Here is a 19306-nt window from a genome sequence, read left to right on the forward strand (position 1 = left end):
CTCCTCCCTGCTCCGCTTGGCGCAGTTCTCGCTCTTGCTTCTCCCTCTCTCTACCACACCAAGCTACAATGAGCTACGGTGCTCTCGGCGGAACAGCCTACAGTGCGCCCCCCTCTCGCCCTCTCCCCGTCCTCCTCGCCCTCCTCCCGCCCGTCCCCCACCTCACCCGAAGCCCTTCACCCACGTCACGAGGGCTCTCTCTCTGGGCCCAGCTGATCCGCCTTCAACCCGCCCCTGCAGCGCAAGACCCCTACGCCCCCTACCCCGGCGAGCGGCCAAAGCCCATGGGCGACGTCTTCAAGTCGCTCCTCCCCGGCTCGCGCCGCAAGTCCAACGCCGCCGACGCCGCCGCCGACGCTCTCGTCGCGCAGCCCGTCGCGAGCCACGGCTCGACCCAGGGCGGCGTCCTCACGAGCGCGCCGCCTGCGCACGGCACCACCACGGCCGGAGGAGGGGGAGGAGGAGGGATCGCGAGCAAGGTCCCGGGCACCAAGGCGTACGAGGCGACGCACCCGGGACATGGGCATGGGTACGACACGGCGGCGAGGGGCGCTGCGGGCTTTGGGCACGAGGGAGCGCGGCCGGGAGGGTACGGCGCGACGAGCACCGAGGCGACGGGTGGGAGCGGGCACGGCGGAGCGGGCGTCGCGAGCATGGGTGCGTCCTCTCTCTTCATTGAGGGGACGGCGACGTGAGAAGACACTGACCAGGACGCGCGCGGTCACAGTTCCCGGCACCAAGGCCCACTCGGCGGCTCGTGCGTCCCTTCCCTCCTCTCCTTGCGCGACACCCTTCCTCGCTCGTCAGGTCCTGACGCTCGCCCTCCGCACACTCCCACAGACGACCACCATTCGGCGCACGCGTCGCACGTCGCTGGCTCGACGGGCCTCAAGCCGGGCGACCCGGGCACGACGACCACGACGACCACGACGACCGTGCCCAAGCCTAGCTTTGGTGACAAGCTCTCGGGTGCGTCTCTGCTTCTGGATTCATCGGGCTCGAGCAGAGGGGGCAGGACCTGACCATGCCTCGTCTCGCTCGCAGGCAAAGTCGACGTTGCCATTGGGAAGGTCCGTCCTCTCTCTTGCACTTTCTCGTGCTGTACGCCCGAGCCTGACCTCTCGACTCGACCCACCTCGCACTCTCGCAGCTCACGCACAACCCGGGCAAGGTCGCCATCGGCGAGATCAAGCAGACCGAGGGCAAGGCGGCGGCGGAGCACTCGGGCCTCGGCGCGGGTCACGCCGTCGGCGGCCCGGGCGCAGGAGCAGGAGGGCACACGGTGCACGGTGCGCCGCATGCTGCGGGGCGGTACTGAGCGGGAGGAGGCGAGGGGCAAGGAGCAGGAGCGGTGCACGGTCCTCGGGGCGGGCGTGTCTTTGTCGTACTTTCTCGCGCTCGTTTGTACCAAGCTTTCGTTCGACACGCAGTTCAAGGCCGAGTGTGTTTGCCTCCGTCTTGGAGCGAGGCAATCCGCAGCGAAAGAAAGGTGTGTCATGCGGAGCCGGGCTTGCCGCCGAGGAGCTTGCACCGCCTCGCTCACCGACGTCTGTCGGTCTTTCTCGCCCTCGCTTTCCCTCTCTCTCACCTCCCTTGCCCGCCCATCTGCACCATGAGCGAGAACGACAAGCCCACGACCCGCACCAGCATCTCGTCGCTCCTGTCGCGCGCACAAGAGCGCGTGCCGCCCCTCTCCGCCCTCCCCCACCTCGCTCGCCAAGGCGCAGCGCGCGTCGACCCTCGCCAGCACGCCGAGACGCTCCAGCTCCAGCTCGTCATCAAGTCGCTCAGCGGCTGCGTCCAGGACCGCCACGCCCTCGCGCGCGAGCAGCAGGTGTTTGCCAAGCAGCTCTTCACCTGGTCCCGCGACGACGACGGCCTCGACGTCGCCGACACGTGCGACCGCCTCGCGTGGATGCTCTTCAAGACGAGCGAGCTCGAGCAAGAGTGCGCCAACAAGGTCGAGGAGAGCCGCGCCATCCTCAAGGACATTGTGCGTCCCCCCGTCCTCTCTCCCTCTCTTTCGGCCGAACCCGTTGCTCACCTAGTACTCGCCCCCGCAGCGCAACATGGAGAACGACCTCGTCCCTCGTCGTCGCAACGAGAAGCAGCTCGCCAACAAGATCGCGACCCTGAGCAAGGAGGCGGCCGCCGCCACCACGTCCAAGGCCGACCTCAAGGCGTCCGAGCAGCTGCACAAGCTGCGCGCCGAGCACGCCCAGGTCGAGGCCGAGAACCGCACGTTCGAGCAGTCGTTCGCCGTCCTCAAGCGCCAGAAGCTGCACGAGGCCTTCTCGCGCCAGTTCATGGCGCAGCGCGCCCTCGGCGACAAGTCGGCCCTCGTCGCCGCGTACGGCGAGCTCCTCCTCCAGGGCCTCGAGACGCAGGGCGCCGGCAACGAGTACAAGGGCAAGGAGCGCACGGCGCGCGTCAAGGTCGAGCTCGAGGCGGCGCTCGCTGGCTGGACGCCGGGACCGGCGCCAGAGCTCAACGAGCAGGCGCACGATGATGGCGCGAGCGTGTTAAACCACAGCGACACGAGGTGCGTCCCTTCTCTCCTTCTCCACCTGCGACCCACCTGACACACTCCGTTCGCAGGAGCTTCGGCGAGACGCACGGCCCGCAGCTCTCGCAGCTCGACTCGCACGGACCCCCCTCATCGGCGCCCTCGTCGCACGACTCGCCCGCGAACGCCTTTGCGCACGCACCCGCTCTCGCGCACCACCACCACATCTCGCACCCGCCGCCTCTCGCGACGCTCCACTCGCAGGCCGAGCTCGACACGTCATCCTTTTCGTCGTCGTCGTCCCATCACGGCGTGCCGCCGCCTCTCCCTCCTCGCGCTTCGTCACCCTCCCCCTCGAGCATCCCGCCGCCTCTCCCCGCTCGCGCGAGCCAGCCCCTCTCGCCCGGCGCCGCCTCGCGCATCAACCTCTCGCCGACCTCGCCCGTCCTCCCGACGTCGCCGACCCGCGCCGCGACGGCCGTCGCCGTCGACCTCTCGCCGCCCGGCGTCGACACGAGCCCGGGCATGGCGCCTCCCGAGCCCACCGTCGCCGAGACGGGCGCGCCCATCCTCGGCACGGGCGGGCCCTCGAGCGGGACCTTGAGCCCGCGCCGCAACTCGACCCTGTCGGGCTCGGGCTCGGGCTCGACGTCGAGCTTTGCGACGGCGCACGCGCACGCGCACGAGCCGATTCCGGCGGGCGCGGCGCCGCAGAGCGCGATCCCGCCGCTCAGCATGCCGGGCACGTTCGACGCGGCCGGGTGGGGCTCGTCGTCGTCCCTCGACGGGCAGTCGGGCGAGCACGAGCGCAACGAGGACCTGCCGGCGTACGGCGAGGGCGACGACGAGGCGCGCAGGGCGAGGGAGCAGGCTGAGAAGATTCTCGCGCAGGAGAGGGAGCGCAAGGCTGGCGGTGGTGGCGGCGGGTTCGCTTGAGTGTCGACCGTGTTCTCTCTCCCTCCTCTGTGTACAGCTCCCTCGTCGTTCGTAGCGCGCAAGCTTGCAAGTCTCTGTCCTGATCCTGCCTCTCCCCCTCCCTTGTCGTTTCGCTTCGTTTCTCTGCAAGGACACTCGTGCTCGCGCCTCTCTTTTGTCGCTCAGGCTCGCTGCGAGAGTCGCGTCCGAGGGAGAGCCGCAAGTCGTACAACACGTGCGCGAGCTACAGCGAAAGTCGTCGCCCCTCCTCCTCGGCCTCCTCGCGCTCAGGCCCCTCACTTCTTGCCCGAGAACTTGAACGCGCCGCCCTTGAGCGGATCCTGCCTCTTGCCGCCACGTCCACCTCCTGCGCCACCGCGTCCGCCGCCCCTCGCTCCGCCGCGCCCGCCGCGTCCTCCTCGTGCGCCGCCGCCGCGGCCCGGCTTGTGGAACGGCACGTTGCCGAGCACGGGGCCGTCGCCGTCGCCTGCCGCGCCCGGGCCCGCCGCCGATGCCGCCGCCGCGACAGCCGCGTCGTTGGCGCCGACAGCGGCGATGCGCGGCATGAGGTAACCCGGGACGTGCTTGAGGTGGGGCTGGACGCGCGACGGGTGCAGCGTCTTGTCGTGGCGCAGGAAGGCGAGGTCGCGAGGGTTGTCCTCGAAGTGGGCCTGTGGGCGACGAGAACAGGGACAGGATTAGAAGCTGAACCTCGAGAGGGAAGGAGAGAAGGAGGGAGAGGACCGAGGCGCACCTTGAGCTTTTCCGAGTTGAGCACCTCGTTCTTGATCTCCTTGATGCGCGCCTCGCGGACGGCCGCCTTGGTGACGCTGCGCAGGCCGTCCTCCATGCGGTACCGGAAGCCCTCGACCTGCTTGAGGTCGAACCGGTACTCCTTGATCTCCTGCGCCTTTGCCCGCTGCGCCTTCTCGATGCGGGCCCACACCTTTTCGTCGTACCGCGCCGTCTCGAGGCTCACGTCATTCTTCTTCTGCTTGCCCCACTGGTCGCGCGGCACGATGAACGACAGGCTCGTGCCCGTGCGGCCGGCGCGCGCCGTGCGCCCGACGCGGTGCGTGTACGACCGCGACGAGAACGGCAGGTCAAAGTTGATGACGCACGCGACGTCGACAAAGTCGACGCCGCGCGACACGCCGTACTCGGACGTCGACGGCCGAGACGAGCCCGAGCCGTCCTTGGACCGCTTGCGCTTCTTGGACGCGGCCGGTGCGGCGGTCGGCGCGTCGGCGGCGGCGGCGGCGTCGCTGTCGCCCGCAGCAGAAGGCTGGGTCGTGATCACTGCGCCGGTGAGAGGGAGTGCGGGTCAATACGGACGAGGACGGGCGGAAAAAGAGGGCGAGAGAGAGGACGCACTGCCCGAGCCCTCTGCCTCGACCTGTGCCTCCTCCTCCTCGTTGGTATCCCGGTCGTGACCCTCGAGGCCGCTCTCGTCGGTCGCGATGAGGTAGTCGAACACGCCGCGGTTGAACTCCTGCACGGCGTGGTACCTGTGCACGCGCAATCACCAAGGATCAGTGCCGGCTCGAAGACGAGGGACCAAGCTGCACACCGACAAGAGAAGAGAGAACGTGCGACGCACCGAGAGTTGAAGGGAAGCTCGGCGTTGAGGACGCCGCTCTTGATGCCGTACTTCTCGAGGAACAGCTTGACGCGGTACCCGCGGTCCGTGTCGTTGACGAAGATGAGGCACTTGCCCTTGATGAGCTTGAGTTTGAGGATGACGTATAAGAGCAGGAACTTGTCCTCCTCGGAGCAGCTGTGGGGAGAGGGAGAGGGCGAGGGAGAGTGAGCCGAGGTACCCAACCGCAAGAAGGAGCGAGAGGGGGACGCACCGGACGCAGTACTGCGACAGGTTGGCGAGCTCGTCCTCGTCCTCCTCGAGCTTGAGCACGACCTAAGTGCGACGAAAGAGCGAGTCAGTGCTGATCTCGAGGAGGAGAGAGACAAGGAGAGAAGGGAGGACGGACCGGATTCCTCAGGACGACGCCCTTGAGCTCCTCGACCTCGCCCGTCAACGTCGCACTCATGAGGAAGCTCTGGTACACCTTGGGGAGGCCCCACGGGCCCGACAGGATCGAGCGAATGTCGTCGCTCGAGTGGCCGAACGACAGGATGAGGTCGGCCTCGTCGATGACGAGGTAGTCGAGGTGCTCGAGGTGCAGCGTCTGTTGGCGAGCGCGTCGAGCGGTCAGTAAAGGTTGCGCAGGGGAGGCAGGAGGAGGACGAGGGGACGGACCTCGGCGCGAAGATGGGCGAGCGCGCGCGAGGGCGTCGCGACGACAATCTCGGGGCGGTCGGCGAGCTGCATCCTGTCGGGGCCGGGGCAGCAAGGTCAGTACGACGCCCGACAGTGTCGAAGAGAGTGCAGGGAGAGCAAGGGACGGACCGCTCGATGCGCTCGCCGGCTGCGTGCTTACGCTTCTTGCGGGTCGAGGCGTGGTCGCCGACGAGGTTGGCGACGCGGATGCGGTCGCCGTCCTGGTCGCCGAGTCCGAGGCCGTCGACGAGCTTGTTGAGCTGGCCGCGGACCTGCTCTGCGAGTTCGCGGGTCGGGACGAGGACGAGGGCGCGGGTGCCGTCGAGCTCGTTGCGGTCGCGGCGCTGGAGGATGCCCTGTACGAGCGGGATGGCGTAGGCGAGGGTCTTGCCGCTGCCGGTGCGTGCGCGGGCGAGGATGTCGCGGCTCGACTCGAGCGCGAGCGGGATGAGGGTGGCCTGGATCGGGGTCGGGACGGGGAACGAGAGGGACGAGAGGGCGCGAAGGAGGAGCGGGTGGAGCTGAGGCTCGAGGTCGGCGAAGACGGTCTGCTTGGCCTTGCTCATGGCGGGGCCTGGAGCTGTAGCTGGGTCGAGGGAGGGCGAGAGAGAGAGCCGTGAGCTGATGAAGGCGAGCTCAAGCTCGACTCGAACCTCGCCCCGCTCTCTCACGCCTCGCACCAGGCCAGAGTAACCTGTGCACCACTGCAATCAGCTACAGACATCGCCCTACCTGCACCCCAGCTGCCCGCCGCAAGTGCCGCTCTCGCCTCGCTCGCCGTCGTCCAACCCGCCCTCTTCATCAGTTGCGATGAGCACTGCTCCCCCAGCTCGCTCTGGCCAGTGCGCCGTGTGCCCAACACCCGCCACCAGCCACTGCAGTGCCTGCAAAGCCGTACGCTTCTGCTCAAGGCGCTGCCAGACCCTCGTGCGTCCCACCCCTCCTTCTCCCCCACCTCGGCGTTCTCGACACGGCGTCGACCCCCTTCCACCGCAGCTGACCGCCCTTCCTCGACACAGCTCTGGCCGACGCACAAGGTCCTGTGCAAGCGCGACCCCGATGTCTTCTACATCCCGCCGCTCACGGCCCGAGAGCTCGACCTCGTGTGCGCCCACAAGGACCGCCGCTTGGACGGTCCTGGCAGGCCCACCTTCTACGAGGACATCACCCAGGCCGACCCGCAGGGTCATCCAGGCGACGTCAAGCCATGGGAGGTGCGTCCCCTCCCGCTCGTCACTCTCCTCGTCGCGCCGAGCCTGACCGCCAACTCGTCGCCGCCATCCAGAACTTTGTCACCTCGATCACGTCGACCGAGGCTCGCCCACGACCCGGCTTTGAGTCGCTGGCCGAGGCCCGCGACGACCGCTTCGCCGACCTCACCGAGGCGTACCGCTTCCTCGCCGTCCTCACGCGCCCGCCGTTCGCCCACGGCATCGTCGTCGAGCGCTCACGCGCCGCGTGGTACTTCTTCGCCATGCGCGCAGGCGACGCCCGCACCCTGTACCTCGAGTCGTGGGCCGCGGGCGGCGTCGACGCCCTCGCGAGCGACCCCGACGCCTTTGCGCGCGACAACATGTGGCTCGGCGCCGGGTCGTGCGTCGTCCTCAACAAGCTGTACCGCCAGCTCGTCGTCAACATGACGCTCGGGACGTGGGCCATCCTCCATCTCGGCACGCCGCGTATCGCGCCGCTCGAGCTTGACGCCCTCATGGCGACCGGCGAGCAGCGCGTGCTCGACGCGGTCGACGCCGCCGACCTCATGCCGCTCGCGACGAGGAATCGCTTCAGACGGGAGCTCGAGCGGTATTTTCAGGCGCGTCAGAGGGCCAATCGGTCGGTGTAACTGTAATACGAACCGCAGCTCGCCAGTCCTTCCACCTCTCCTCTCGCGAGAGCCAGCGAGGCTCTTTCTCCTGCTCAACAAGGTGTCGCATCGTTCTCGCCGAGCCTCGAGAGTCGAGAGCGGGCGAGAAGAGCTGCTGAACAAAGTGGAAGCCGGCTCGAGACAGCTGTCGTGCGGCTCGGCCGTGCACGGTCCCTCGGGCGTCGACCGTTCTCCTCGAGCCTGCGCGCCGTCGCGGCCACCTGAGCGTGCGCTTACCGCGTCTTGACGACAGCCCAGGGTGGCAACTAGCTACCCGGCGCGCAAAGTCCGTTCAGCGCTCGCTCGAACCGCTCAGAATCGCTCGCGGCGGGACTGCTCGGTCCTCGGTCCTCGCAAGACGCCGTCGGCAAGCACAAGCTTCTCGAGACGCTCTCTCTTTTGTGCGACAACGTCTCTCGCTGAGCCGAGTCGGTCAGGCAAGTGCAGCGAGCGAGCTCTCGAAATCTCCCAGGACTTCTCGCAGCGCCGCAGCTCGACGGACAGGACACGTCCTTGCACCTCGTTCCTCTACGGCGCGTTCGCCCGTTCTCCTCGTCCCTCACCCTCGCCCGCAGGACCCGCAGCGCCTGCGCTCGGCCGCTTGGACAGGACCTGGTCGATGATGCCCTGCTTGATCGCCTCGTCCGGCGTCAGGTAGTGGTCGCGGTCGAGCATGCGGGCTGCGAGACGAGGGAGATTGAGGCGAACAGGGCGGTCAGTACGATGAGGAACGGGGTAGGGCGACCGAGCGGGAGAGAGGGAGGAAAGCGAGAGAGAGAGGACGGACCGAAGCGCTCTCGCGCCACCTGGCGGTCCTCGTCCGGGAACTTGCAGTGGTCGGCGTCTGCGACGGGATCAACGTCACCTTCGACCCTCACTGTCTCGCCGACTGTGCACGACGAGGAGAGAGGGAGCGAGAGAGGCTCGACGCACAGAGGTCGAACATTTTCTCGCGAATGCGCAGGATCTCGTTGGCCTGCGAGTTGCCGTCGATCGAAGAATCAGTCTCGGCGCGACTGTGCGAGAGAGAACCCATAAGGAGATGCAGCGAGACGCACAACGATCGAGATGTCCGAGGCTTGTCCTCCTGCGCCTCCCGAGGGTTCTGCGACGAGGGCGACGGCGGGTCGACGACGAAACACGCGGAAGAGAGAGAGAGAACAAGGACGCACGATGAATCATGACCGACGAGTGCGCCAAGGCGCTGCGGTGCCCTGGCTCACCTGTGGGCGCAACAAGGGGAAGGGCCGTGAGCTCCTCGCTCTCGAGGACGAGGGACCGACACAAACCGCGGTCGACGCACCTCCGGCGAGAATGAGGGACGCCATAGAGCTCGCCTGGCCGACGACGATCGTGTGCACGGGGCAGTGCACGAACTGCATCTGCACGCGGCCGAGAATGGTCAACTCTTGTCCTCTCGCCTCGACAGGCGAGAAGGACGAGCAGAGAGAGGAGAACGCCGAGCGCACCGTGTCGTAGATGGCCATCCCGGCGGTGACGCTACCGCCGGGCGAGTTGATGTAGAGCGAGATGGGCGCCGACGACTCGGCCTCGAGGAAGAGGAGCTGGGCGACCGTGACCGATGAGAGGGCGTCCTCGATCTGCGGGTTGGGCGAGGGCTCAGTGAGCAGTCGGTACACCTCCGAGGAGGCGCCGCACGCCCTGCGTGAGAGCCGGCGGGCCGAGAGGAGCGAGTCGAGCGACGCACCGGGCCGTTGAGGAAGACGATGCGCTCTTGCAGCAGTCGAGAGTAGACTGCAGGCGGGAGCGGGGTGTCAGCACTCGGTACTGCTTCTCTTGCGCCCTCGCTCGGAGCCAGGCGCACCATCGGAGACCCTCTCGCCCCTCGGCTGCGAGCACCGAGCAACGAGGCGTCAGTGGCCGAGAACGACGGGGGAGGGCAGAGGAGAAGGGAGCGGGTGCGCACCTCTCGCGTGACGACGTAGGGGATGAGCGCCTGTGTCGCTGCCGAGCTGGACAGGAGACGAGAGCTGGCGAGAGGTGCGAGGTGTGGGGGCGGGGGACGAGGCGAGGTGAGGGCGAACGAGGCCGCAGGGAGGTGCCGTGCTGCTCGCCGGGTGCTGAGGAGAGGCAGGCGTGGATATGCTGAGCGGAGCAGCATCCTATGCGGTGAGGCGGACGAGGGAGGGCGCTGGAAGCGTGGACGACCTGATGGACTTGGCCCTCTCGCTCGCACCTTGACAAGTTCCTCTCGCTTGCTCTCGAGCTCGCGCTTTCGAGGGACAACAACACAGACGCCTTGCAGTACAGCCCGACGCGCTCAGAACCGCGAGTACGAGCCGATCGTCATCCAGTTGCTCCTCCCGTCCTTGTCCTGCGCGGGCGCACGAGAGAACAGGTCAGGGCGCGCTCGCTCGACCTCGAGACGCTGAGAGAGAAAGGAGGACGCACCCGCATCTCGTCCTCGCCCTTCTTGACGTACAGGCTCGCGATCGCCGGGCTCTGCTTGCGCTTCTCGTCGGCGAGCTTGGCCGCGAGCGTCGCCGACAACTGGGGCACGCTCGCGCCCGCCTTGACCGCGGGCGCGTGCGCCGCCGCCGCCGCACGCACGTCCGCCGCAGTGTCGGCCTTGCGCGCCTTCTTGCTGCCCTCGCCCGCCGCCGCCGCCGCCACCACCTCGTCGCCGTCGCCGCCAGCGGCCGCCTTGCGCTTCTTCTTGGCGAGGCGCTTGTCCTCCTTGTCGCGCGCCTTCTGGACGTCCCACGCCTCGCGCATGCGCTCGAGCTCCTCGCCCTTGGGGTTGAGCGGGACGTACTGCTCGGCGCGGGCGGCGCTCGCCTCGTCGTCGGGCGCGCCGTCGACGGGGCACGCGCGCGCGCCGCCGCCGCTGACGTCGTCGGGCGAGGACGACGTCGACGTCGACGGGGTCGGGTCGATGCGGCGCAGCTCGCGCAGGGCCGAGTCGGACACGACGCAGCCGCACGGGACGCGGTACACGAACCGGACCGAGCCGTTCATCTCGCGGAGCGAGACCGGGCACACGAAGGCGGCGGGCGGTGGGCGGTCCGACGCGCCTGCGGCGCCGGCGAGGGTCGCTTCGTCGTCCTTGTCGGCGGCGGTGCGCGACGAGGTGTCGAGGGCCGGGTTGGGGGTGAGGCGGAGGGTGACGACGTCGCGCAGGGAGCGGATGTGGCCGGCGACCTGGTGGCCGTCGAGGCCGTAAGGGCTGGCGGCGGGTGACGGGGCGAGGAGGTGGGCGATGAGGGCGTCCTTGTTGTACATGCGGCCGAGCGGGCACGCGACGACGGGTGCGCGGAGGGGCTGCTTGGACAGGGCGCAGAAGGCCCACTGCTGGTGGGTGAGGGCGGCGTCCGAGTCGCGCGAGCGGGTCGTCTTGGTCTTTACGAGCTCGTGGCGCTTGGGGATCGAGCCACCGTCGTTGCCCATGGCGGGGAGCGGGGGTTGCGGGAGGAGGAGGAGGAGGCGGGGCGAAGGGCGGTGCGGGTACCGGGGCTGGTGCGGCGCTTGTTGAAGGCGAGTGCAGGTGCTGCTGTGCGGCTGTGTGGTGGTGCCGAGCGTGTAGCGGTGCGAGGGGGAGAGGGTGGAGGGAGCGAGAGGTGGCGACGAGATGAGCTGGCGGCCTCTTCTCGGGGTAAATCGGTTCTTGCTCTAGTAAATCGAGTGAGGTGGCTATGAGTGTGACCAAGGTGTCCCCATGCACGCCAGAGCGAGTCGAGGGAGCGAGTTGAGCGACTCGAGGTGGTTCGCCTCTGGGGCCGAATCGCTCGCCTCGTCCTCCTCGCCGCTCGCCGCTCGCTGCACGTGCATGCACCCGGCCCACCTGTGCCCAACCTCCACCCTGCACCGCGCCACACACTAGCACGGCCGCCCGCCCGTCACCCAGGCCCGCCTCGCTCCTCGCCGACCCCCTCCCCCCCCCCCCTCCTCCCTCATCGACCTCCCACGCTCAACCACCATGCCCGCACCCCGTCCGCCAGCCCAGTCAAGGGCCCGCAAGTCGACCGTCCCCGACCCTGACCTGTACGGCGACGACCCAGACCCCTCGAGCGACGACCAACCGCCCCCGCCCAAACGCGCCAAACCCGCCCCGCCCGCCTCCAAGCAGCTCAGCCGCCGCGGCTCAAAGGGCCCCCAGCCCGTCCGCGGCACCGTCATCGCCGACAACGGCCGCAGGAGGAGCACCCGCCTCTCGAACGAGCACGCCCCGGACGACGACGACCACCCTGTCGGCGCCGACTCGTCCTCATCACGCGCCAACAACGCCTCGACCTCGGCACCGGCGCGCAAGGCCAAGCCCTTGTCCAAGGCCAAGAAGCGGCCCCATCGCGACGACCGCTCGGCGTCCGACCCAGACGACGCCGCCGACGAGCCCGACCACCCGCCCGCACCAGCACCCTCGAGGTCCAAGTCGTCCGCCAAACGGCCACGAGTCGCGCCCGGTCAAGACGCCGACGGCGACAACGCCTCGTCCAGTCTAGCAACCGCCGCCGCACCCGTCGCGTCGAGCAGCAGCGGCGCTCCTCCTGCGCCGGCCCCCGCCCGCCGCGGCTTTGTTGTTCGTCCACTCGATCTCGCTCCCTCGACGCGTCGGACGCGTTTCACTGACTCGCATCGACTCCCTGCAACAGCCTCGAGCCGTCGCCGACCTCGCACAACGCGTCAACAAACTGCCGCCGACTTATGCCGCCGCCCTCGTCGACGACGACGACGATGCAGGCGATGGCGCCGCCGACCCGTTCCCGTTCACGACCAACCCGCCGACGCCGCACGCCAAGAAGAAGTCGCAAGGTGCGGCAGGGAGCAAGGCGGCGAGCGCGGCCAAGGGCAAGGGCAAGGGCAAGGTGCGTCGCCGAGAGCTCATTCCTCCCCTTCCCTCCTCGTCCCCCTCTCGCTCAAGAGCGAGCTCACTGACACCTCTCGACCCCTCTCACAGGCCCCTCGAGTCGTGCGACCCGCCTCGCCTACCTCAGACGCCGAGGACGACAACGCCGCCGGCTCCGACACGGACGTCACGCCCGACTCGGCCGCCCACCCTCCCTCGCACGCCGCCGCCGCCTCGACCTCGGCTCGCCGCGCCCGCCCTGACGCGACCCCGCCTCGCGCTCAGGGCCGGCACCCGCTCCCGCACGACGCTGCCGCCGCCGCCGCCGACGGCCGCGCGAGCGTCCACGTGCACGAGACGCCCGTCCAGGTCAAGAACATCGCGTTTCGCGCCGGCGCTGGGCCGGGGACGCCGGCGACGGTGCAGCGGACGATGGGCGGATCGGGTGCAGCGAGTGCGAGGCGGAACAGCGTGAGGGGGAGCGCGACGAGGGGCAGCAGCATCGGCGGCGGGTTTGACGGTGCGTCGCTCGTTTCTCTGCATCCTCGTCTCGCCGTACGACGAGTCCACTGACGCCCGCCCTTGCGCACAGCCGTCCCGCATCCGCAAGTCGCCGACGACAAGCTGTACCGCTCGACTGACGCGTCCGACCCGCTCGCCAAGCGGCTCCGAGCCCTCCTCAGCTGGGCGTCGCAGCGCACCCGGGGCCGCGTCCTCGCGCCGTCGGGCCTCGGCGACAAGGGCGAGGGCGACGAGGTCGAGCGCGCCGCGAGGGAGATCGTCGACAGCTGGGTCGACGACGTGTGCCGCCTCAAGGTCGACACGAGCGTGCCTTTCTCGGTGCGTCCGCCTCTCCCTTTCTCTCTCGTGTCTATGTCCTTTCGTGTCGCAGCTCCTGACATACTCTGTCTGTGTCCGCAGGAGCCGAGCGCGTCGCAGGACCCGGCGACCCTGCCTCCGCACCCGCAAAACGAGGCCAACGCCGCTCGTCTCGGCGAGCTCGAGGCCGCCTACGCAGCGTACGTCTCTCGTTTCTTCTCTGTCCTTCTCTCTTCCGCCAAGGCGCACGGGAGACTGACTCCCCGTCGCCCGCAGCATCGCCCAGGAGCAAGCCCGCCGTCACGCCCTCGAGCCGACGTACCAGGCCTTCTTCGACCGCCGCTCGGCCGCTCACGACGCAGCCCCGGCCCCGCAACGCGCGTGGGACGACCCGGTCAAGATGGCCCGCACACTCGACACGTCGTCGATGTCGCTCGCCGCCGCCGACCCGCCGCTTTCGGCGCTCCCGCTCTCGAGCCTCGCCGACGCCCGCGCCCTCGGGCAGCGTGTCCTCGCCGGCGACCTGTCCCTCGCGGCGAGCAGCGTGTCCTCGACCTCGCCGGCGACGGACCGTCCCGAGATCCAGCGCGCGCTCGTCGGCACGGCGCAGCTCGCGCACGTGGCGCACCGCCTCGAGGGCTTTGTGCGCGCCGCGAGCGCGTACGTGCGCCACCGCGGCAAGGAGACGCACGCCGTCCTCGGGCAGCTCGGCGCCGGCGCGGCCGCGCCGGGTGCGGCGGCGCCAGGAGGCGAGGGAGCGGGACTTGCGGCGGCGGCGGCGGCAGTTGGTGGCGCAATGGCGGGCTCGAGTGGTGGCTCGACGCAGGCGGGCGCAGGGGTCGATGCGCGAGATCTGCTGCGCGCGATCGCCGGCGCGGACACGGCGCGGCGTTGAGGTCGGCGAGCAGGAGGCGGTGGCGGCGACGGCGTGTTTCTTGGCCAGCTCGATGAGTTCCTCTTTGATACCCACACATCTCTCTCTCTCTCTCCCCCCTTCGACTTTCTCCCACGATGTCCCTCTGTCCCTTTGTCCTCCCCTTCCACCATCTCTCCGTCGTCGCCGGCCGTTCCTCCCCTCGTCCCGGTCGTGCGCCCCACCTCCTTGTTGTGCTCGCCCTTCGTTGTGGTTCTCTTTCCCTCATCTGTCTAATCCGCCTCGCGCCGCTGCTCAGTCAGTGAGCCAGCGCCTTGATACCCCTACCTCTCTCTCTCTCTTCCTTTTCCTCACTTTGCGAGCCAGACAAACTGGAACGACGGACGAGCCTCTAAGCCCTCTCTGATGTGCGAGAGCAACAACTGCAAGGGAGCTTCTTCGATGACAGCGAGAGGCTACACATCGCCGGGCACGATGCCGCCAACGCTGAGCGTCTCGAGCGCGACCTTCATCCCCCACTTGACGACGGCCTTCTCCCTCTCGCCGACCCTCTTGCCGACCCACTGCGCCGCGAGCGTTGCGCCCGCACCGCCCTCGGGGTCGAGGAAGAGCGCGAGCCCTCGCTGCAGCCGAGGGTGCGGCGCGCACAGGACGACGACGCGCTCGAGCGCGGCGCGGTCCTTTTTGGTCGCCGCCGTCGGGAGCGCGAATGCGGGTGAGGGCGTCTGCGTCGCGAGGATGACGTGCGACATGAGCTGGATGAGGAAGGTGCGCGTGGCGGGGAGCGGCGTCGCAAAGGGAATCGGCTGCGGGTCGAGGAGGTCAGGGGGTCCGTGCGCGACAGAGGGAAACGACGAGGGAGGACGAGGGGCGCACCTTGAGGACGGCGAGCGACAGGGCGCCCTTGGCGATGCACCACGCGTAGAACTTGGCCGTGTGCGTCATCTTGCGCGGCGGGACCTTGTTGTCGTCGCTCGCGGCCGCCTGGCCGCCAAGGTTCTTGACGAGCTCCTGGCCGCCGACGCTCTGCTCGCCGAGGTCGCTGCGGATAAAGTCCCACAGGATGTACTGGAGCGTGATCTGGAACGAGTGCGACTTGGCGCACAGGCGCGAGGCGACGAGCGTGTAGTACGGGTTGTAGACCTTCTCCTGCAGGCGACAAAAAGGTGGATCAGGACTCGGCATGCAGGTCGCGAGGTGGCGAGACTGGACGCACGTTGCCGCAGCACTGCAAGAGGACCCGGGCGATCTCGCGCTGCTGCACGTCCGACAGGCCGAGCTGCTGCAGGCGCTCGCAGGCGTCGATGTAGTCCTGCGTTCACACGAACGCTCGTGAGCTCACGCTCGGCTAGGCCAGGCCGAGGACGAGGATAGATCGAGAGAGAGAGAGGCAGACGCACCTCGCTACTCATGAGCACGTTGAAGACGCCCTTGCGGACGTCTGTGTTCATGCCCTGACTCCTCGCCAACCGCGCGAGCTCGGCGTCGCCGGTCGCCTCCTTGCCGCCCTTGCCGAGGAGCCCGCCCTGCTGCTCGAGGCCGGCTTGGTGCTCGGCGAGCGGGTCGCCTGCCCACGCCGCGCCGACGAGCCACCACTTGCCGCGCTTGGGGTCGCGCAGCTCGCCGAGGCCGACGCGCAGCGGGTCGGGCGCCGCACCCGACGCGCGCGAGCGGTTGAGCGACGACAGGTACTTGCGCACTGGCGTGCGGTGGTCGACAGCGCCGTCGGCGCCGGAAGAGGCGCCCGCCGAGGACCCGGCGGCCTTGAACTTGTTGTTCTTGAGGTTGGTGAGCTGCTCGACCATGAAGCGCGTGCGCGAGCTGTACAAGACGAGAGCGTCAATGAGTGGGACAAGAGGGAGGAGAGAAAGGAGAGGCGGACGCACTTCATCGAGGACGGGTCGACGCCGGCCATCTTGTGCTTGACGAGCGAGACGATGTCCTTGAGCGCCGACGGGTCGTCCGAGCGAAGCTGCTGCCCCGAGCCTGTGTGTGTAGATTCTCCTCGTGAGTGCGTGCTCGACCATGCGTCGAGGAAAGGGAGAGAGAAGAGGAGCTCGAGGACGCACGCTTGACGATCCGGCTCAACAGCTCGACCTCGAGCTCGCCCATGCCCTCGCCCGAAGCTCCTCGCCCGACGAGGTCGCGCACGAGGTCGTACACGAGGCCGCAGTGCACGACCTGGAGGTTGTACAGCTCGGCGACGAAGCTCGCCAAGTTGAGCGCCTCCTTCCCGCCCGGGCGACCCTCAAAGTCGCCCTCCTCGCCGCCTGCCGCACTCGAGCTCGCGATTGTGCCAGGCACGGCTGCCGCCGCCGCCGACGAGTGCTGGTTGAGCGCGCCGTCGAGCATGCGCACCGCCTCGGTGACGACGCCGGCGGGAAACTCGACGCCGATGACGCGGAACAGGGCCGCGCACAGGGCTGCGTACGTGACGACGAGCGCCTCGCCGAGGTGGTCGCGGTCGGCGAGCGTGCCGAGGAGGAGCTGCGTCAGGGTGTTGCTGACGACGGCGCGCGGGTGGGTGCGGTACAGGGCTTGGAGCGCGTCGACGATGGCGCCGAGGTTGGCCGACGACAGCTTGTTGAGGTGGCCCTGGAGCTGACGGCGCAGGCGAGGATCGTCGGGGATGGGCGCGAGGGCGGGAGGCGCGTCGGAAGGAAGGGAGGAGGAAGGGGAAGGCGGGGCAGCGTCGCGGGGTGGTGCGGATGCGGCCGCAGGGTCGACAGCGGCAGCGGCGGCAGCTTTGCGCAGGTGAGGCGGAACGTAGCGCCCGACGGCAGAGGCGGTCGGCGCAGGGGCTGCCGGCGCGGGAGCGGGCGACGACGACGCGCCTTCATCGTCATCGTCGCCGGCGAACCGCACGATGCGCGCTCGCGGTGCGGCCGCGTCCGCCTCGGGCGCGCCCTCGTCTCGGTCCGCCTCCTCGTCCTCCTCCTCGTCCGAGCTGATGCCCGCAAACTCCTCGTCCTCGGCCTCGTCGAGCATCGCCTCGTCGCCCTCCTCGTCGCTCCCGAGCTCGCCCATCTCGCCGTGATCGTCGTCGTCGCTCGGGTTGACGAGCTCGTCGTCGTCGATGCCGTACTCGGTGAACGCCTCGTCGACGGACGAGCCATCGTCGTCGTCGTCCTCGCCGCCCTCGAGGTCGGACAGGTCGAGGTCGGCCGGGTCGAAGTCGGACGGGAGGTCGAGCTCGTCGAGGTCGAGCTCGCCCGACTTGAGGAGCTTGGCGTAGTTCTGCGCGAGCGAGAGGGAATCGAGCCGGTCAGGCTGTGCGGGATTGCGAAGGGCGAAAGGGGAGTGAGGGGGAGACGCACCTTCTTGCCCGTGCCGAATGCGGCGCCCTCGAGGTCGCCGAGCCCGTCGAACAGCTCTGCGGGTGCGATGGAACGAGGAAGTCAGTCTCGGGCCGACGGGCTGCGAGAGTTGGGCGGAAGGGGACGAAATCGGGGCGCACCTCCGAGGCCGTCGTCGTCAAACTCGCTGCGCATCCTCCCCTTCTCGGCGCTCGTGAGGGCCTTTTGCTGCAGGCCGAGCTTGGCCTCGAGCCAGGCGATCTCGCGGTCCTCGTCGGTGGCGGCCGGGTCCTTGTTGCGCGTGCGCGGGTCGGGACCGGTGCCGCGCTCCTGCTTGGCGAGGCGGCGCTCGAGGGCGGTTTGCTTGGGCTGGGCGGCGGCGGGAGCGGCGGTCGCGTCGGCGTCGGGAGCCGGGTGTGCGACCTTTGTGCGCTTGGCGGGTGGTGCGGGAGGTTGCGGGTTGCGCGACGACGAGGGGGCGGTGCTGGTCGACTGGTCGTCGTCGGCGGGCCGCTTGCGGGTGGCGGCTTGCGGGCCCTCGTGGGCGAGTTTGCGGTTGAGCTTTGGGAGGGTGCGCTTGTCCTTGCGGCGCTCCTTGCGCGACTTGCGGGGCTTGTTCGAGTTGGGCGGGAGGTGTCCGAGCTGTTCGAGTTCGGTGCGGAGCTTTTGCGGGAGGGTTGCGGTGCGCTTGCGAGCGGCGTGGTTGTAGTCGTCGCGCGGCGGCATGGTCTCTGGCAGCGAGTGCGGACGAGTGGCGAGACGAGGACGAGAGATCTCGGGGGGAGCAGCTGATGAACTCGAGCCGACGCTCTCGCTCTCGCCCACCACCTCGAGCAGCGAGGCCAAGATGCTCACACGCACCCTGCCACGCATTGCAACACCCTTGCGTTCCCGCACCCCTCTCGCGTCGTCCCCGTCCCCCGCCCTCCTCGCCCTTCGCCGACCACTCGCTCCCCGGATCGCCAACCTCGCCCGCCACAGGTTCGCCTCGACCTCCAGCACGGCCACCGGCACCGCACCCCGACCCTCGCCGCACCCGCCACAGCGACCGCAGCAGGGAGCGTACCAGCGAGCTCGCCACGAGCACTACCGCCAGCGCAACCGCTCCCTCTTGCTCTACTCGGCCGCCACATCCTCGTCGTCACCGCCGGCTCCTACCTCGCCGTCCCGCTGTACCGCGTATTCTGCTCGGCGACGGGCTACGCCGGCACCCCGCAGACCGACCAGTCGCGCTTCGTCCCCGAGCGCCTCGTCGCCCGCACCGACCTCGACCGCCGCATCCGCGTCACCTTCAACGCCGACTCGAGCGACTCGCTCCCGTGGTCGTTCGAGCCCCAGCAACGCGACGTCCGCGTCCTCCCCGGCGAGACGGCCCTCGCCTTCTACACGGCCACCAACCACTCGGACGAGGACATTGTCGGCATCGCCACCTACAACGTCACGCCCAACAACGTGCGCACCCTCTCTCTCTCTCTCAAAGGACCGAGCCTGACCCCCTGCCTGCCTCCCTCGCAGATCGCGCCCTACTTTGCCAAGGTCGAGTGCTTCTGCTTCGAGGAGCAGCGCCTCCTCGCCGGCGAAGAGGTCGACCTCCCCGTCTTCTTCTTCATCGACCGCGACTTTGTCGACGACCCCAACATGAAGGACATCCGCGAGGTGACGCTCAGCTACACCTTCTTGTGCGTCCTGTCCCCTTCGCCTCCCCTCCCCTCTCTCGACTCGGGCGCTCACTGCCTCGCTCTCGACTCGGGCGCTCACTGCCTCGCTCTCGCGCTCGCAGCCGCGCCCGCCGGGACTCGTTCGGCAACCTCGTCCCCGCCGAGGGCCCTCTCGCCGTCGCCGGCTCGGCGCCCGTCGTTTGAGCAGCGACCCCTCCCTCCCCTCGTCGCCCCCTCGTCCTCCTCCGCCCGCTCGGCCGTCTCGAGCTTGTTGTACCTCTCCCTCCTCGCC

At 69.1% G+C, this 19306-nt stretch overlaps 9 protein-coding genes across 9 annotated transcripts; 5 read left to right on the forward strand and 4 right to left on the reverse strand.

Moving 5' to 3' along the window:
- Positions 1-68: 68 nt before the first annotated feature.
- RHOBADRAFT_54380 (uncharacterized protein) lies at positions 69-1350 on the forward strand (the record flags this gene model as incomplete). The annotated part of the gene is made up of 6 exons (XM_018417282.1): positions 69-102; positions 241-657; positions 728-757; positions 841-969; positions 1045-1070; positions 1151-1350. 6 exons carry the CDS (start codon positions 69-71, stop codon positions 1316-1318), a joined length of 804 nt encoding a protein of 267 aa, XP_018270630.1. The 3' UTR covers positions 1319-1350.
- Positions 1351-1612: 262 nt separating this feature from the next.
- Positions 1613-3532, forward strand: RHOBADRAFT_54381 (uncharacterized protein; the record flags this gene model as incomplete). Its single annotated transcript, XM_018417283.1, has 3 exons — positions 1613-1993; positions 2064-2542; positions 2599-3532. The coding sequence occupies 3 exons, from the start codon at positions 1613-1615 to the stop codon at positions 3440-3442; spliced, it is 1704 nt and encodes a 567-aa protein (XP_018270631.1). The 3' UTR covers positions 3443-3532.
- Positions 3533-3627: 95 nt separating this feature from the next.
- Positions 3628-6265, reverse strand: RHOBADRAFT_37630 (uncharacterized protein; the record flags this gene model as incomplete). The annotated part of the gene is made up of 8 exons (XM_018413452.1): positions 3628-4092; positions 4176-4720; positions 4796-4929; positions 5022-5198; positions 5275-5336; positions 5410-5607; positions 5679-5744; positions 5891-6265. The coding sequence occupies 8 exons, from the start codon at positions 6263-6265 to the stop codon at positions 3718-3720; spliced, it is 1932 nt and encodes a 643-aa protein (XP_018270632.1). The 3' UTR covers positions 3628-3717.
- A 244-nt stretch (positions 6266-6509) lies between these two features.
- Positions 6510-7567, forward strand: RHOBADRAFT_54383 (uncharacterized protein; the record flags this gene model as incomplete). Its single annotated transcript, XM_018417284.1, has 3 exons — positions 6510-6626; positions 6719-6913; positions 6985-7567. 3 exons carry the CDS (start codon positions 6510-6512, stop codon positions 7540-7542), a joined length of 870 nt encoding a protein of 289 aa, XP_018270633.1. The 3' UTR covers positions 7543-7567.
- Positions 7568-8058: 491 nt separating this feature from the next.
- Positions 8059-9685, reverse strand: RHOBADRAFT_54384 (uncharacterized protein; the record flags this gene model as incomplete). Its single annotated transcript, XM_018417285.1, has 10 exons — positions 8059-8243; positions 8351-8407; positions 8497-8539; positions 8622-8668; positions 8736-8786; positions 8867-8945; positions 9033-9164; positions 9272-9318; positions 9389-9413; positions 9491-9685. 10 exons carry the CDS (start codon positions 9683-9685, stop codon positions 8092-8094), a joined length of 828 nt encoding a protein of 275 aa, XP_018270634.1. The 3' UTR covers positions 8059-8091.
- A 159-nt stretch (positions 9686-9844) lies between these two features.
- On the reverse strand, positions 9845-10971 carry RHOBADRAFT_45076 (uncharacterized protein; the record flags this gene model as incomplete). The annotated part of the gene is made up of 2 exons (XM_018414538.1): positions 9845-9898; positions 9976-10971. 2 exons carry the CDS (start codon positions 10969-10971, stop codon positions 9845-9847), a joined length of 1050 nt encoding a protein of 349 aa, XP_018270635.1.
- Positions 10972-11500: 529 nt separating this feature from the next.
- Positions 11501-14081, forward strand: RHOBADRAFT_45077 (uncharacterized protein; the record flags this gene model as incomplete). Its single annotated transcript, XM_018414539.1, has 6 exons — positions 11501-12100; positions 12174-12386; positions 12479-12887; positions 12960-13207; positions 13289-13386; positions 13463-14081. The coding sequence occupies 6 exons, from the start codon at positions 11501-11503 to the stop codon at positions 14079-14081; spliced, it is 2187 nt and encodes a 728-aa protein (XP_018270636.1).
- A 399-nt stretch (positions 14082-14480) lies between these two features.
- On the reverse strand, positions 14481-16296 carry RHOBADRAFT_28154 (uncharacterized protein). Its single transcript, XM_018412818.1, has 6 exons — positions 16130-16296; positions 15947-16046; positions 15461-15881; positions 15277-15372; positions 14937-15209; positions 14481-14866 (listed from the first exon to the last, which is right to left on the reverse strand). The coding sequence occupies exons 1-6, from the start codon at positions 16170-16172 to the stop codon at positions 14516-14518; spliced, it is 1284 nt and encodes a 427-aa protein (XP_018270637.1). The 5' UTR covers positions 16173-16296; the 3' UTR covers positions 14481-14515.
- Positions 16297-18203: 1907 nt separating this feature from the next.
- Positions 18204-19218, forward strand: RHOBADRAFT_54387 (uncharacterized protein; the record flags this gene model as incomplete). Its single annotated transcript, XM_018417286.1, has 4 exons — positions 18204-18243; positions 18402-18808; positions 18872-19035; positions 19137-19218. 4 exons carry the CDS (start codon positions 18204-18206, stop codon positions 19216-19218), a joined length of 693 nt encoding a protein of 230 aa, XP_018270638.1.
- Between the last annotated feature and the right edge of the window lie 88 nt (positions 19219-19306).

Source organism: Rhodotorula graminis (assembly GCF_001329695.1).
Source record: "Rhodotorula graminis WP1 unplaced genomic scaffold RHOBAscaffold_8, whole genome shotgun sequence".
NCBI classification, from domain to species: domain Eukaryota; kingdom Fungi; phylum Basidiomycota; class Microbotryomycetes; order Sporidiobolales; family Sporidiobolaceae; genus Rhodotorula; species Rhodotorula graminis.